Source organism: Diadema antillarum, unplaced genomic scaffold (genome assembly GCF_040938485.1).
Source record: "Diadema antillarum isolate AM-2024a unplaced genomic scaffold, OU_Dant_1.0 seq00000512_RagTag, whole genome shotgun sequence".
In the NCBI taxonomy this organism is placed as follows: Eukaryota; Metazoa; Echinodermata; class Echinoidea; order Diadematoida; family Diadematidae; genus Diadema; species Diadema antillarum.
In genome coordinates this window covers 3,137,537-3,155,915 of record NW_027271466.1, presented here as the reverse complement: position 1 = coordinate 3,155,915, position 18,379 = coordinate 3,137,537, and the positions used below count along the sequence as shown (strand labels likewise).

The following is an 18,379-nucleotide window of genomic DNA, read 5'->3' as shown; positions in this document are numbered from 1 at the left end:
AGTGCGAGTGAGTGAGCGAGAGAGAAAGCGAGAGTGAGAGAGAGAAAGTGCTAGGACAGGTGTAAATGTTTTACAAGTCGCGCCATCGATGACCGAGAGGAGTTCATTTATTTTTGCATGTCAATTAATGTAGAAAGAAAAGACAGGAAATAGCTCCAGTTCCGGGAGAGTGCGGTATAGGTGTTTTCGTTCAAGTCCTTTTAGTTGTATCAAATATTCCAAATGCCTCGAAAAGGAGTGTCGTAGTCGAGTAGCAATTTAACAGTAGAGTTGGATCTTTTCGGGGCAGACACCATTTTGATTTCACCGAGAGAACATTGAGTTAGCTCCGTGATGGCAGAAAACCAACCTGCCACACTCAGGCGCCAGTTGGCAGGATAATTTTGTGTCTAAGCCCAATTTCGTTTGCGGCCAGGAGCCGTCCGTCCACCTTACCGTCAGCCTTTATACTGGCTGATTTGAGTTCAGATTTTGTTTGCTGCCAGAAGGCGTATTCCAACAGCCTTTGCAGCCTTCCAGTAGCCAAGAAGAAGAGGCATTTTGGTTATATTACACCGGTCATTGGTAAGTTAAATTGCGATTTGATTTCGGCTTTGTCGTGTAAAAGGATGTGAATATGTTTCAGGGCACCACATATAGCCCCGGAGAACCCCGTGAATAAGTGATAAAGTATATTATAATGGTGTACAGTTTTTGAAAACGATGCGGTGATGTTTGATAAGCTATGCACTGTTATATTTCCAATGTTTGAAACATTTCATTATGTGAATTTTGTATGTTAATTGGATAATAATGCAGTTCTCAAATTTTCACTGTGATGTCAGGATTTTAAGCTGATAATCTTTTTGTGTGTGTGGTTAGAACACACCCCATTGGCATATGTTGCATTTAAATAATTTTGTAGATGGCGCCGAGGCCGAGGTCGAATCTACTCCCAGGCCGACGCATTCGCAGCAGAGCGACTGTGCCCGCCCCTCACTAGGGAGAACTTTGGACGCCAGCGAATACGGAACGCGGGTCCCTCGCGACACTTTGGAGCTTGAACAGCAACCTCGCATATAAGGACGCTCCACCCACGAATCAGTTCATGTTCTGGAAGCGAACAGTTTGACAATTAATGTGACTCTGTGGACAACGCAGGTGAGCGATGAACCTGGCGGGTGCATGACACCCTGTAGATATGATTGGTTATGACGTGGAAGTGTCGCTGAAGTAGAGAGATGAAGGTCATGTTAAATTGGTAAAAAGATGAAAATAATGTGCACATAATTCGAATATTGGTAGTTATACACTTCATTATAATTGCGGGTTAGCACAGAACCCGGAGGTAAACGGAAGCAGTGTAATTGAAGACAAGTGTTATAACCGCGGTTAACCGTCGTGCGTGCAGGCTGGTCATCTCAGGATCAGCACTACGGTGGTGTGAACCAAATAGTGTTGCGCTTGATAGCAGATAGTGTATTGTCAGGGATAACGAATTGATAGCGAAGCTGGTATAATTATTCTGAACGAGTGTCAAGCCAAAATTACAGGTGGAACCGGACCAAGACAGGGTCCCGTTCACATGGTTGTCGAATATAAGAGTATTGTAATTTAATTTATCTCACTCAGAATTTTGATTTTGCATTTTATGTTGGTCACACCTCCTTGATTTCAGTCCTGTAAATGTTCCACAAATGCTTATATTAAATTGTACATTAAAGTGAATGGCACGAGTGTGATTGAGTATTATTTGAGTCCGCCCATGTGACATTTTCTGGGGGCTTGTCCGGGAGTATAACTCGTGCCATTCGAAGTCACATGGGTATATAAACGGAGAAAACAGTGTAAAGAAAAAGGTTGAGGAAAACTTGTGATTTTTTTGTTTCCTCTACATTTGTATGTATGTACTATCTATAAGTGCTCAGGTAATTCAGAATGGAGCTAGCTAAGTTAACTGAAATTGGAGAAAAGTTCGGATTCAGTGGAGAGGAGCTTAGGCAGTTTGTTACAGACGAGCAAAAGAGACTCAGAGAGGAAAGAGCGGACATGTTAGAGTTAAGGCGACAGGAAAGAGAAACAGCCGAGCTACAATTGGCGATAGCGCGAGAAAAGCAAACCAAAAGCGAATCAAGTTCTAATGGGTGCAAAGCTCGATCTCCAAAATTGCCTCTATTTCACGAAGACAAAGATAACATAGATGCCTATCTACAGCGGTTCGAACGATATGCCAAAAATCAAAACTGGCCAACTACAGACTGGGCACTCAACTTAAGCACACTGCTTACAGGTAAGGCTCTTGATGTTCACTCTAGATTGTCAAGTGCGGAATCCAATGATTATGACACTTTGAAACATGCACTCTTGAAATCCTTTCAGCTCACTGCAGAAGGATTTCGCTCCAAGTTTTTTTCAGGCAAGCCGACAACAGGAGAAACGGCATCCCAGTATGCAAACCGACTAGAGAACTACTTGAACAGGTGGGTAAGCCTCTCTGGTATAGAGCACACTTTCGAGGAGCTGGCAGATCTACTCCTCCGGGAGCAGCTCATCAGTGGGTGTCATCGAGAGCTGGCCATCTTCCTAAAAGAACGGCAGCCCGAGACTTCGAAGGACGTGGTGAAACTAGCTGAGCAGTACTTAGACGCCAGAGGAGGCACCTTCAAACCACCCCCACCGGCACAAAGGAACATCCAGACACACGTGGGACAGATGCCACGGAGCAACACCAGACCTGAAGGTAAAATCCCTCCAAATAACATTTCAGGAAATAGGCCCCCATCTCAACCCAAATGTTACAACTGCCACCAACACGGTCACCTTGCCCGTGATTGTACAAAACAGGGAAACAGAGGCAGAACGTGTTTCATATGCCACAAACCAGGTCACATTGCTAATTATTGTCCTTTCTCCCCCATGAAATCGGCAGGTCTAGTCCTCGCCCAGGATCCAGAGCAAGGAAACCCCCCTACCTCGGAACACAACCTGGCTTCATCGGAACCCGATCAGGTAGAACCAAATCCACACACTCCCTGTCAATGTCCAGCTTGCACTAATACAAAGGTCAAAATTGAGGCTTCTTGTATGATGGTTCGGATGCCACTCAATGCCCCCAAAATAGAATCCACCACAGATCATATCCAGTTCAAATGTGGACACTCCTTGCCGTTGATGAGTGCAGCATGCACCAAAGAACATGTGGTCAGACAAATGCCAGTTACTAACGGACTAGTCAATAACAATCAAATTTCTGTTCTCAAAGACAGCGGCTGCAGCGGAGCTGTCATTAAACAAGATCTTGTCCAGCCAAACCAAATGACAGGTGAAGAAAGTACTTGCGTGCTGATTGATGGCACAGTGAAAACTCTCCCCGTCGCTAGAATAGATGTTGACACTTCCTTCTACGTAGGGAAAGTTAACGCATTGTGCATGAAAACTCCACTCTATGACCTGATTTTAGGTAATCTACCCGGAGTAAGAGAACCAGACAACCCAGATCCTGACTGGACGGCTACACCAATGCCTGTCGGCGCAGTACAGACGAGAGCCCAGGCTCAACGAGACGGTAAGCCATTTCGTCCCCTCAGAACCCCACACCCAATGGAAGACATCGTAACTCCAACAGCTCTCAAAGAGGCACAACAGAAGGATGAAACATTACACCGCCTGCGAGAACTCGCCGATACTCGTTCAGAGAAGGTAAGTCGCAATAACGGTCTCTCTTCCTTCTTTTACAAAGACGGAATGCTGTATCGCTCATTCCACTCTCCCCAAATGGACCCTGACACAACAATCACACAAGTGGTAGTACCAAAACAATACCGCAAACAGGTTATGCAAACAGCCCATGAAAATATACTCGGAGGGCATCAAGGTACCAAAAAGACAACAGAAAAGATACTTACCAATTTCTTTTGGCCCGGTATGAACTCTGACATTACCAGGTACTGTAGATCGTGTGACGTCTGCCAACGTACACTATCAAAAGGTCGTGTAACCAAGGTCCCCCTCGGAAAGATGCCGCTCATCGAAGTCCCCTTCGAACGCATTGCTGTAGACATAGTTGGACCAATACACCCAATGACTGACCAGAAAAATAGGTACATACTTACCGTTATTGATGTTTCTACTAGGTACCCCGAGGCAATCCCACTCCCAAGCATCGAGACAGAAAGAGTTGCAGAAGCCCTAGTGAGCATCTTCACCAGAGTCGGAATCCCCAAGGAAATGCTGACCGATCAAGGGACTCGGTTCACATCTGATCTCATGAAAGAGGTAAGCAAATTACTCTCCATCAAACACTTCACTACATCCCCGTATCACCCTGCCGCGAATGGACTAGTTGAGCGCTTCAATGGCACTCTAAAACAAATGTTGAAACGTATGTGCGCTGAAAACCCAAGAGACTGGGACAGGTACATTACTCCCCTTCTATTCGCAGTGAGAGAAGCACCACAAGAGAGCATGGGGTTCTCCCCGTTCGAGCTTCTTTACGGCCGGAAGGTACGCGGACCCCTCGACATCCTGAGAGAACTCTGGACAGGAGAAGCCGAAACAGGTGAGACCAAGTCTACTTACCACTATGTACTTGATCTCCGAAACAGGATCGACGAAACATGCCGCAACGCCCACACTCAACTTCAGAAATCAGCAAACAGGTATGCAAAATACTACAATCAGAAGGCAAAACACAGGGAGCTACAAGTCGGAGACAAGGTACTCCTACTCCTACCAACTGACAGGAATAAGCTCCTTCTACAATGGAAGGGCCCCTTTGACGTGATCTCCAAAATCAGCTCCATGGACTACAGGATCGACCTCAACGGGGAAACCAAAGGTGTTCCACATCAATCTTCTGAAAAAGTATCATGCTAGAAATGATATTCCCTCTATTTCAGATGCCGAAGCTGCTTGTACCGCCGTGATCGAATGCGAAGAGCAAAATGATGACGAGGAAGAAACGCAGCAACCACTAACTAACACATCTCTCCTACAGCCGTTCCCATTTCAGGCGAAAGAGTCACTTGACGATGTCTCAATTAACTCAGCCCTTTCCTCCCCACAGAAAGAACAGGTCAACGAACTCCTCAACGAGTACAAAGACGTCCTGTCTGATCTTCCCGGTCGAACCACGTTAGGCGAATACCACATCAAACTCAAAGGAAATGAACACCTGAAGAGTAAACCATATCCCATTCCCCACTCTCTTACAGACACAGTCAGAGAAGAGGTAAAAACCATGCTATCGCTCGGAGTAATTGAGCCATCAGAAAGCCCCATTGCCTCCCCCATAGTACTGGTTTAAAAGCCCGGTGGCAGCAACCGGTTTTGTGTAGACTTCAGAAAACTCAATAAAGTGACTGTATTTGATGCTGAACCCATACCAGATCAAGATGAACTCTTCACAAAAGTCGCCCATGCACAGTTCTTCACCAAAATAGATCTCAGCTTCGACGAGAACAAGCATACTCAACCATAGAACGTGAGTGCTTAGCTGTAGTTTGGGCAGTAAAGAAGTTCAAACCATACTTGTACGGCAGACAATTTGTGCTAGAAACAGACCACCACCCACTAGTGTACATGAACAAGGCTAGCCCTGCAAATGGGAGGCTAATGCGGTGGATTCTGGCTTTGCAACCCTACAGATTCCGTGTGGAGGCTATCCGCGGCAGCGAGAACGTTGGCGCAGACCTACTAAGCCGGCTGTAGAGAGAAAGATAGTGTTATAAGTAATTTCTTTTAATTATGAAATGCATTTTTCGAAAGGGGGAGTGAAATGTCACATTGAAAATGCATTTCCAGGTTGTTTCATGTACATCACCTATCGGTCATTCAACTAGACAAACATGTTTACGTGTAGGGACAACGAGACAAAAAGTGCGAGTGAGTGAGCGAGAGAGAAAGCGAGAGTGAGAGAGAGAAAGTTCTAGGACAGGTGTAAATGTTTTACAAGTCGCGCCATCGATGACCGAGAGGAGTTCATTTATTTTTGCATGTCAATTAATGTAGAAAGAAAAGACAGGAAATAGCTCCAGTTCCGGGAGAGTGCGGTATAGGTGTTTTCGTTCAAGTCCTTTTAGTTGTATCAAATATTCCAAATGCCTCAAAAAGGAGTGTCGTAGTCGAGTAGCAACTTAACAGTAGAGTTGGATCTTTTCGGGGCAGACACCATTTTGATTTCACCGAAAGAACATTGAGTTAGCTCCGTGATGGCAGAAAACCAACCTGCCACACTCAGGCGCCAGTTGGCAAGATAATTTTGTGTCTAAGCCCAATTTCGTTTGCGGCCAAGAGCCGTCCGTCCACCTTACCGTCAGCCTTTATACTGGCTGATTTGAGTTCAGATTTTGTTTGCTGCCAGAAGGCGTATTCCAACAGCCTTTGCAGCCTTCCAGTAGCCAAGAAGAAGAGGCATTTTGGTTATATTACACCGGTCATTGGTAAGTTAAATTGCGATTTGATTTCGGCTTTGTCGTGTAAAAGGATGTGAATGTGTTTCAGGGCACCACATATAGCCCCGGAGAACCCCGTGAATAAGTGATAAAGTATATTATAATGGTGTACAGTTTTTGAAAACGATGCGGTGATGTTTGATAAGCTATGCACTGTTATATTTCCAATGTTTGAAACATTTCATTATGCGAATTTTGTATGTTAATTGGATAATAATGCAGTTCTCAAATTTTCACTGTGATGTCAGGATTTTAAGCTGATAATCTTTTTGTGTGTGTGGTTAGAACACACCCCATTGGTATATGTTGCATTTAAATAATTTTGTAGATGGCGCCGAGGCCGAGGTCGAATCTACTCCCAGGCCGACGCATTCGCAGCAGAGCGACTGTGCCCGCCCCTCGCTAGGGAGAACTTTGGACGCCAGCGAATACGGAACGCGGGTCCCTCGCGACACTTTGGAGCTGGAACAGCAACCTCGCATATAAGGACGCTCCACCCACGAATCAGTTCATGTTCTGGAAGCGAACAGTTTGACAATTAATGTGACTCTGTGGACAACGCAGGTGAGCGATGAACCTGGCGGGTGAATGACACCCTGTAGATATGATTGGTTATGACGTGGAAGTGTCGCTGAAGTAGAGAGATGAAGGTCATGTTAAATTGGTAAAAAGATGAAAATAATGTGCACATAATTCGAATATTGGTAGTTATACACTTCATGATAATTGCGGGTTAGCACAGAACCCGGAGGTAAACGGAAGCAGTGTAATTGAAGACAAGTGTTATAACCGCGGTTAACCGTCGTGCGTGCAGGCTGGTCATCTCAGGATCAGCACTACGGTGGTGTGAACCAAATAGTGTTGCGCTTGATAGCAGATAGTGTATTGTCAGGGATAACGAATTGATAGCGAAGCTGGTATAATTATTCTGAACAAGTGTCAAGCCAAAATTACAGGTGGAACCGGACCAAGACAGGGTCCCGTTCACATGGTTGTCGAATATAAGAGTATTGTAATTTAATTTATCTCACTCAGAATTTTGATTTTGCATTTTATGTTGGTCACACCTCCTTGATTTCAGTCCTGTAAATATTCCACATATGCTTATATTAAATTGTACATTAAAGTGAATGGCACGAGTGTGATTGAGTATTATTTGAGTCCGCCCATGTGACATCCTGTAAGAGTGTTTTTATACATAATATATTTACGATGAGATTGTTCAGTACGTTTGATTTTGTCTGCATAATACAAATTGTTTTTCCGGTTTATAGAGCGTAGAAGAGATTTTGTTATCCATGGTGATCTAGGGTACTTTTTGTAATCACGTTTAACTTCTTCCAAAGGAACATTTTTCTCTAAATGAGAATTCAAAATATTCATAAAAACATCAAATGATAAATCCGTATCATGAGTGCTATATACTTCTCTCCAAGTTTCTTCATTCAGACTATTCTTCAAATTCTGTAAGTTATCCGGTGTGACTTTTCTAAATACTTCTCTAGTGGGACTAATTGGTTTCGTGGTGACTGGGATGGATGTAAAAATTGGAAAGTGGTCTGATATATCTGCTAAAATGATATTCGATTTAGGAGTAGGCGTAATATTACAAAATATATTATCAATAAGTGAAGCTGTATTATCTGTCACTCGGGTGGCTTTAGTAATTAGTGGTAAAAAAGAAGCTGAAAACATACTATCAAGTAAATTCTGAGAGGCATTTACTGTGTGGCATTTCAATATATCTGTATTCAAATCGCCCATAACAAAGCATTTTTTATTAACAAAAATTGGGTTATGGATGAGATCTTGTAAGGCTTCTAGAAATAATGCACTGCTGGAGTTTGGAGGTCTATATATCGATGTAATCAAAATATTCCTAGACTTTGGGATATTTATTTCAACAACCAAAGATTCTAAAATTTCATTCATGGAGGTAAGTTCGGTGTGTACAAAATAATCAAAATGTTGTTTAATATAAAATGCAACCCCTCCTCCTACCTTGTTAGTTCTATTATTCGTAATAAAATCATAACCAGAAAATGCAAAAGAATTAGGGGAATATTTAGTAAGCCACGTCTCAGTGAGCCCAATAACAGAAAATAAATTCTGGGTAGGATTTTCTAGTAAAGATTGTAAATGTTCGAAGTTGCTATTTAAACTTCGGACATTTAGATGCATCAATGAAAAACTATCATTCGATATCTCTAAAGACTGAAATTGATTAATCGTTAGATAATCAGAACCTTGATATAATGTATTTTCCTCATTCACATTCAAATTATCAAAGATAGAATTAATGGTCTTGATCTAGTACATTATGTAGTTAATCCGAACTTGAATGGTGTGGATTTACGCTCTTTCTAGGCTACTATAATGATAATAGAAATAACAATAGTAGAAGTAATAATAAATCAAATGATGATATCAATAACAATAATGATAACGATGAATTAATGTTACTGTGCAATATCAAAGCATGTATTCGAATCATTACGCCTATAATTCTCGTTGTAGCCGAATAAAAACAGACAAACAAACAAAATACACAATGAAAAGAAATATTAGTCAGCCTTTATCAGGCACACTGTTAAGACGCCCTCTGTCGGCGCAATATTTCCCATTTTCGCGACGGGGGAGCTTGTCCGTCTTAGCTGCTGAGTGGTGTGGGGTTTTTTTTTTTTTCGGACTCTTCATATCCATGGTTTATCTCGTCACTAAATCAAGGTGTTTATGGGGAAAATACTGACAGCGATCAGTGGTGTTATCAGTCAGAATGCTTATGACGATGAAAGCCATTACCACAATGACAGTATTGATAGTATTTTTATGTCAACTGCGATACCTTTACCCAATTTTATCGTTTAATTATGATATTAAAATTCGTTGATAGTGTTTTGTAAGGAAGATATTACCCCCCCCCCCCCAAAAAAAAAAAAAAAACAACAAACAACAAAACAAACAAACAAACAAACAAACAAACAAACAGAAGGAAATTGTTTGGGTCCTTTGCTCATCCCGGGAACTCTTTTGTGTTTATTAAACAAATGCCAAAATCCCTTAACTTAGTGAATATATTATTGATTCCTTCATTGGAAATACATTAAGAAGGAGTATTAAATCACGTTTCCCTGAAGAATTGACATATGTATACATTTCTTTCTAAGTTTTTACAAATGCAATGACTTAACTCATCCCGCCTTATCGAATATACGTTAAGACTTATAGGTGCTGATTAAGATTGAAATAGAGGCATTTAGAGAAAATTTCCCTGGACCGTGAACATGGGTAAAGAAAAGAACAGAATGGCGGCAATAGCCTCCGATGATTTCAAAATCACTTTGAGAACACCAAATTGAATCATAGTCCTGTATTTTACATGTAGACGAAAAGCGTAGGGGAAGGCGGGTTAAGTAAAGCATAGTGGTAAGACGAGCCACCATCCCTAGCCCAAATATGAATGAGTCAAACACTGCAGTGGTGCCATCTGTTGGTGATTAATGGCATAACCCCTGAAACCATCATATCATTTTCAATACTGACACAAAACATTTTGCTATAGAGAGAAAAATTCCATTGTCGACCACAAAAATAAAAAAGGTGCACGTGAAACACGACGATGAGGGCGATATTTTTCCCATACGCAGCATAGCCATTGCATGAATAATGGTTGCAAAGTCCAGGTATGGTTCTTAATTCTATCATAGACTTTTAAACAATGGATGCACAGTAATTATGAAGAGCTTTCTTCCAAAAAGCGGTAAATCCATTGAAAAATGATGGATTTAGCGCCTTTTGGAAGCAAGTTCTTCATTTATGCAGACACCTTATCAAGTTAAGACTGGGTAAGTAAACAATCAAGACTCTATAGGGAAGTTCAGCGGTCATGGCTCACCTTGGCCATCAGATTTGGCTCATGCCAGATATCATTATGAAGTGATTCACATCGTATTTGATCATTTAGATCATTCTAGAAAAAAAAAACAGCCTTCTTTGATGTAATATACCTTTGACCCCCTGAATGAGTTATATAGGATTGCACAAATGGCAGGAAGTTAATGATATCAAATATCATGCACCTTTCCTTTTTAATATTTCGATTTTGATGAGAAACTTTAATGTTTCACTTGGGCCCTTGCACTCATTGGCATAAACTTGACTCTCTGACTCATTGGCAGTAAAGCTATTACCACTTTCTGAGAAGGGCTATCATTACCATTTATTTTCATTTGATGTCCAACTTCTCTCTCTCTCTCTCTCTCTCTCCCTCTCTTTCTCTCTTAAAGGGACTGTACAGTAGTGGTTGAGGTAGGGATTCATGTTTTGAACATTCGTAAGTGAGATAATGAAAAGCCTCTTATTAAATATGAAAGAGCATGCAATTTTAAGAAGGATTCAACGTTTATTTGATGAAAATTGGTTTTCAAATGGCTGAGATATTCAAAAAAGTGCTAATAATAAAAGGCGACATGCCCCAACTTTATTATAGGTTTTCCCGGCCAATTTCGCACTTTTGTCAGTCCAATTCTTAATTGCTGCATTCAATTTAGCAAAATTTAGCGTAGATGACATGTTCGGTAGTTCAATTTTATGATCTCTTCATTCAAATTCATTTTGGAGCATTCAAATTACCTTTAGCCTCATTCTAATTAACACTTTTTCAATTGAAATTCGTAAAACAAGCACCATTTCGTTCTTCGTTCATTCAATTTAGAATGATAAAGTCACGTGATCACGAACATGCCGCACTCGTTCATTCAAATTCATTTTTGGGCATCCAATTTAACATCTTTTGCAGTCAATTTAGCACGCATGTTTATGCTTTGATTCTTTCTTTATTTTTTTTTTGGTCAAAATAGTTGTTGTTTTGCAAGCGTCATTACATTTTATATTTTCGTACTTATTTCAGAGATTTTGGCAACAGTTTTTTTTTTCCTTCAATGTCCTTAGTGATTCTTCCAGTATCATATGGCCACAACTTATCTGGCCGTTGAGTGCTTTATTCCGAGTGTGTCGGCCAGTTCTAGGAAGTCAAGGTTATGATCATTAAATGTTCCTATAATTCTTTTTCTGTCTTCTTGAGAAATACGTCTGTATCTAACTTGTGCTGTCATGACTGTAAGAAGATGAAGTTAATCTGTAGTATTGGTACATGTAGGCCTAAAATGACATGTATGAAAGAAAAGGGGCGTTACAGAACAACAAACTCGAGTTACATATGGTAAAAAATGATACTTTTACTGCTTAACAGTGCGTGGATGAAACAAAAAAGTCACATAGAAATACGCGTTTAAATGTTATCACCTTTTCAAAAAAAGAAATAACATGACGTTAATTTGAATGAACATGTTAGGAATTTGACTGCCCATACGCGAAATTGAATGACTGAAATACCCCTCTCGGCCAGTGTTGGCGAATTTGAATGACTGAAGAGCACGTGCCAATTTGAATGCTCGTTTTACGAATTCGAAAGGCACATGTGCAAATTTCATTGATCGAAATGCTAAATTGAACGACCAACTTGCAATTTTGAATGACAGAATGTGCAGTGACGAGGATTTTCACTAAATTGAATGAACCTTTTATCAAATGGACTGACAAAAGTGCGAAATTGGCCGGGAAAACCTATAGTATCTCTTTGTTTCACCTTGTTTTTGGATATCTCAGCCATTTCAAAACCGATTTTCATCGAATAAACTTTTGATACCCCTTAGAACTGCATGCTCTTTGACATCTCATAGAGTGGTTTCTGAATATCTCAAAAACGTTAAAGGTAAATCTTCACCTCGACCAGAACTGTACACACGCTTTAAAAGCACATGAAAAATACCAGAATAGTTTGGTCTGTCTTTATTTTCAGTTGAAACTGTACTAAAGTGTACTCTTGTTTCAGTTGTTGTAAAGAACCTTGATGTAACAAAAGCTTGACATATATATCACAGTGATTTTCCTAGTCCCAACATTTAGATTTTTTTTTTTCGTCTTACTTCACTGTTTTGTATTTTCGATATACTGAAGTAATTTTACTGGGTTTAAGGAGTTAGTTATTATCGAGAATCCACTGTCAAGTCATACACATAAAATAGTAACATGAAAGTGGCTCTTTGAATGAACTAATTTTCCTTAGCATAATTGTTGATTTAATATTTCGAGGACTAAATATTTTGGTAATCCTGAACAGAGACCCGCAGCAATAATTTCCCCAATTTTTCAGTCACATAATGTTTGTTTGGTTTTTTTTTTTCAGACAAAACAGTGGTTTTGGAAGTGTATAAAACAATTTAATCACTGCTGCGGCTGCAACATCAACATTAACAATATTTGAGGTTTAGTTGTTTCGGCTAATGGTTACTATTTGCAACATAATTTGCTTAATCAGATATGAAACTGTGACAGGTGGATAGAGCTGATTTTTCATGCAAAGTTGCCCTTTGTAATAAATTCTCCGTTTATGTTAGTTTCAAGATAATAATACTGAATTTGCTCCGAGGTGAATAACCATAAGTAGAAGGGCATCATTTCGTTTGGTGTTGTTGAACTTTACAACATTAACAAACACATTTTAACAAGATTCCGTTGCTGTGATTTATTTGTATCTAAACGGAATTGCACACTATGAAAATAAAGATTTCATCTTCTGCATCATCAACCCAATAGGAGAATGGGATGTGGAGTGACAACATCAGTTCATTATGCTCTTTGAGCTGCATGATTGTATTTATATGAAATAAAGTCTATCTTACATTAAGCATCTTTTTCTGTAATTCTCTTTTGGTGAAATATCTATAAGTTTCGGCATTGTTTAAAAAATCAGGCAGACAAATTCAATGTTGCGTGTTACTTTGCAAACATGGACTCGCAAATAGTGCAGAATGCACACATGCCATCCTGCTCTGCTACTTAACTGCACCAACATTGCAACTGTCAGACTGTCTTGCAATGCTGCCCAGCTACAATGGCGCTTTACAGTCGCTTAGTCAACCTAATGAGGAGACCTTGATGCACAAACATTATTTGACAGACCGAATGAACAAACCTGTCGAAGGCACATGACCATGACTGGAATGAAGCCAAACTTTGGCACGACACCCAACCTCACAAAAGCTTAAAGACCTAATAAAATGGTTTAGGCATTTTTTTCTCAATGATGTAATAATATCAAATGTTAAATTCTAAGTAATTCTATGGTTGTGCGGGTTTTTTTACTGTTCTGAATTTTGTTCTATATTTGTTAACATAATGGATGCAATTTCCTCGGTTTTGGAAAACTTGCTATACTTTCGCCGCATGCGGCGCACTATCACTTCTAAATTGTGATGACGTCTAAGAACGGAGTCGTTCACGACCAGTCTAGTAGCCGTAGCCAGCGAGCTGGCAAGGCTATGCTAGCGCAGCGCAGCGACAGCCGGCCGGCGGCTGCACTGGCTAGCGCTGGCGGGGGAGCGAGCTAGCGAGCGCATAGCAGGTGCTGCGCTGCACTATTGCCATTGGCTAAGCCTTTAGACAAAAGAATATTTAATGAACTGTATCGGATTTAATACTGCCAATAATACAGATTACAACTGTGGTACGCTTGGATATCCATTATTTTCGGCAAACTCGTGAAATAGGCCCTACCACTGCGTGTCTGTACTAATAGTAATACTACGGCGACTCGCTTGTTTCAGCCCCACCGTGTGGCGTTCATCTCGGTAGGTAAGCACGGCGGTGGGGCTGCCTTCCACAGTGAATACTCGTGAATGCGGCGAAAATGACTTCATAATATGGCCCTCGACTAATTTAACGGCCAATTTAACCATAAATACAACCCTACCTAACCCTAAACCCTAGGAGGACCTACCCTTGCTTGCTATAAACGCACGGGTACGGTGCACGCGCACTGCGGTGGGGCCTATTTCACGATAGCCCCACCACCACTGCGTGTCTGTACTAATACTACGGCGACTCGCCTGCTTTATAGGCCTAGACCTACTCGTGAATCCAGCCCCACCGTGGCATTCATCGGTAGATAAGCACGGCGTTTGGGCTTCCTTCCACAACACAGAACTCTTACTGTGTTCCACAGTATGATTTTTAGCGTAAAACAAAAACTACTCGACCAAAATTGACGATAATTCTTGGTATCGTTTTTCTTAGAAAATGGCGCATCTAAATTAATGATAACAAATGTTGCAGAAACTGACTACGGGAAACTGGTTAGGCCTTTTTTTTTTTTTTTTTTTTTGAGCCACGACCCACCCTGTTGATATCCCCCTAACCGTTAGGCGTTAGAGTGTAGCCTCTGTACTACTACCAAAGATTCTGCTATTACTACTCACTAGTCTACTAGACCTAGTGCCGTAGTGGTAATAGCACTACTACTAGTAGTAGTACTAGTAGACTACTACTACTAGTAGACTACTATAACTACTAGTAGACTGTTACTAGATCTACTACTAGACTACTACTGGTAGTTTAACTTGTAAGCGCCGGCCGACGGGCCAGGCCACGGCCGGGACGCTCCCGCTTGCTTGCTGCGGCCGGAGTAGCCGCTCACTTTGTGAGCGAGCTGGGCCTGTTCTTCTAATCTACTTACGTACTAGACAAACAGTTACAACTTACAATGTCAATCATGTAGAATACAGGTTGTATATCCTTTCTAACGTTAAACTATATGGGGGCATACCAGACATACCACTCTGTATTTCCCAGGCGATCGTTTCCGTGAGGTCTATTCTCGGGCTTGGTGCCATGTTCATACGCTCTTGCACTGGCAGCGGGGGAGATGCAGCTGGTTCATATCGGTAAGGTGCAGCCCCACGATAACGTTCTGGTTCATCGGCTGCCTCTCCCTCCCCATCTTCCCCTTCAACTTCATGTGCCTCCTCTTCTTCTCCGCTATCGTCAGAGCTGCAGTCTTCATCATCATCATCAATGTCGAAGTTTACCCATATAGGGGGAGACATTATGCTCGAGGTACCAGGTATCTGTGCAAGCTAACTTAGTGATAATGTACGTGGTATAATGCGTACATGTCGACAGTCAGTGGGTCGACCGGGAGCGCACATCCCGCGGGGCCCGGGCCTGGCCGGGCTAGCGCTAGCTATCGTGTACGCGCGTGTACCAAGCTAGTAATCTGAGTGCTTGTGCTGAGCGGCGTCTGCTAACTGAGCACAACTCCGTGCTTATACGTCATCAATCGGTTCAGGGGTGTTGGTCACGTGACTATCTTTTTCGCAAAAGCTGCAACGGGGTCCTCCAAAAATGTGATATTTGGGGGAGTTTCTAGAAGCGATAAAAACCGGAACGACACTGACAACATATTTACATTGATAATCATGACATATATTTTACATTTCTTTTGCATATCAAAACATTTTGCAAGCATTTTATTAGGTCTTTAAGGGAATGGTACTATAGTTTCGGTGGAGATGGGGCTTCAGGTTTCCAAAGTTTTTTTTTTTGTTTTTTTGTTTTTTTTTTTTTTTAAATGATGATTCTTTGATATAATGAGAAATCTACGGCGAAACATGAAACAACGTGTAATTCTATTCGAATAAGAGGATTAATTCAAAGTTGGAGGAAAATTGGCTCTGTAATGGATGGGATATCCAAAACAAAGCAATTTTCATAAAAGGTGAGACTCATGGATCATTAAGATCGCTTCGCTTTTGGATATCTCAGCCCTTTCAAAGTTATGTTATCAAATAAACGTTGAATTCTTCTAGAATGATATGTCACTGTTATTAATTATTCCTAATCTATAAGAATGTCTTCATGAAGCAAGGCTTGGTTTCACTATGACTGGATGTGAATCAAAGGAGATCTTTAAGCGATACGCATTTTGGGGTCTTCTTGGACAAATGTCAGGGCCTGGAAGAGCTCACAATAATGATCAACAAAGAATTTCTCGTTCCTAGCATTTACTACGCTTTGATTATATTGAACTGTGTGTTTTTATTATCATTACTGTATTTTTGTAATGAACAAAGTGATATGTGTGCTTCCTTGGAAGCACTCGAATCATAGCAGAAAGTTTATGAAACAGAAAAAAAGCTAAACCTTTTCGTGTTTGTACCTAATTTGAGAAAGGGACATTCCAACTGATAGCATCCACTCTTTCACAGACACGGTAGCCTCTAGCATTTATCAAGGAGTGAAACGTAACATTGCATTTTTTTTCAGATGTATACAGAGTAGCCATTCTTAAGCCCGCCGCACACTACACGATCAGACCGGCCGTACGACCTTAAGACCGGAGGTGTTTCGTGTTGGTTTTGAGAGTAAACTTTAAATTTCTATCACTGCTTTGTGTGCAAAAGTCATTCTTAAACAATATAGTAGCTACTGGTCATCTGAAAGAATAAAAGAGTCATAGGTTTGCTATAAAATTAACATAGTATCAAAACTTGGCATTTTCTCTACAACCTTGCTCGTTGCATGTCCAGCGTTAAAAAAAATAATGTATTTCCATAAAAAGTTACATTCATCTAGAAACCAAAGCATGAGTAAGTTGCATTCTCAGAATATTAATATAACAGGGTGCTTAAACCGTGAAGCATGGAAAGAGGTAAACAACCTGTGTTTCTATAAACTAACCAAGGTGTTCATCCAGCATGACCCCCAGCACTTTCATTTTTCTCTGCGTCGGAAATGTTTTTGTCTTTAGTATACAAGCGTTAAAAACAAAGTCTCTTTAATTCGAGTTCTTAAATCTAACGTCACAAACTCGCATTTCTTCGCATCGAGTGCTATTTTTATTTTCAGTCAGCCTTGTATCCACAAAGCTCCCTATTGAAAATATCGACCACACTGCTTGTACTCTTGCCTTTTGCATACATGTTCCTTCGCATACAAAGAAATGTTGCAATCCTTTTGACAAGTAAATAAGCACTAATTTTATGGAAATACCAAAGAACAATGGAACGCCACACTCGATTTGTCGCATTATAGTCGATATGCTAGTCAGGTTCACTCTGTTATTTCGTTGGATTTGTGTGGAGAGTGTCAAAATTATACATTTTTTGGCAACGTTATTGTTCAGGCATATCAGAAAAATAAGTTTCCATCTGTCCTTACCCCCTCCCCCCCCCCCCCCCCCCCCCCGTGTGGTTGCCACATGGCTCCCGCCAAAATATATGCAGTAAAACAGGTTTTCGTTCATATCTCGTCTTTTTTATTTTCATTTTGAATGCTAAGCGAGCCCCTTGTTTTCTGAGCCAAGAATTCCAAGAGTTAAAAATGTATAAGCTTTAATAAACTCACTTGACTGACTTGTTCGTTTGTTTGTTTGTTTGTTTGTTTGTTTGTTTGTTTGTTTGTTTGTTTGTTTGTTTGTTTCTCTGACTGTTTTACAAGTGCTCAGACATGACCCCTTCACTCACGAAGTCAGTGCCCATAAAGAATCAACGTGCTCCTCATGAGAGAAATGGGTTTATTCTTTCAGGGAGCCATCCTTCTTTACACTATCATCTTAATCAACGGAGAAAAGACAGGATTGCTTTCAACTCGACGTAGGTAATGTTGTGTGTAAAGCATTCCGTCCCCAAAACACAAAACACAAAACAAAAAAGTGTGAGAGTCGCAGTCACATCATCTCCACCACCGCTATCATCAGATTGATACTTTTCCTGTGTGTTCTCATCATTCTGACGCTCATCGTCGCACCAGCAAAGATCATTGCAGGATTAGTTCTTTGTTCTGGAAGAATAACAAGCAGAAGAACACTCTGGTTTGTTTGACATCTGACCATCTCAATAACGGCGTTTGAAGCTGGAAGGTCATCTCTTATGGTTGTTTTCAGCTGGCGATCATACTTCTTTTGGCAGCCATTCTGCAGGGCATCCGACTGATGAACCTCAAAACAATGTTAACCTGTCCCCACACTCTCGCTTGGATATGGGTCCTGTAGACATGATACATGCCTTTGGGGATAATGGTACTATTAATACGATGAAAAGACTGAGGCA

General features: G+C 40.9%; 1 protein-coding gene across 1 annotated transcript; it reads left to right on the top strand.

Annotated features, from left to right (window-relative positions):
- The first annotated feature begins 1,934 nt into the window (after positions 1–1,934).
- LOC139734177 (uncharacterized) lies at positions 1,935–4,241 on the top strand. Its single transcript, XM_071644981.1, has 2 exons — positions 1,935–3,678; positions 4,113–4,241. Exons 1-2 carry the CDS (start codon positions 2,029–2,031, stop codon positions 4,239–4,241), a joined length of 1,779 nt encoding a protein of 592 aa, XP_071501082.1. The 5' UTR covers positions 1,935–2,028.
- Positions 4,242–18,379: the final 14,138 nt, after the last annotated feature.

Bases quoted from the DNA above. Each gene is read 5' to 3' on its own strand.
- LOC139734177 (XM_071644981.1), top strand. From the start codon at position 2,029: ATGTTAGAGTTAAGGCGACAGGAAAGAGAAACAGCCGAGCTACAATTG. The intron at 3,679-4,112 runs GTAAGTCGCAAT...TGTTTCTACTAG, and splicing joins CCGATACTCGTTCAGAGAAG to GTACCCCGAGGCAATCCCAC.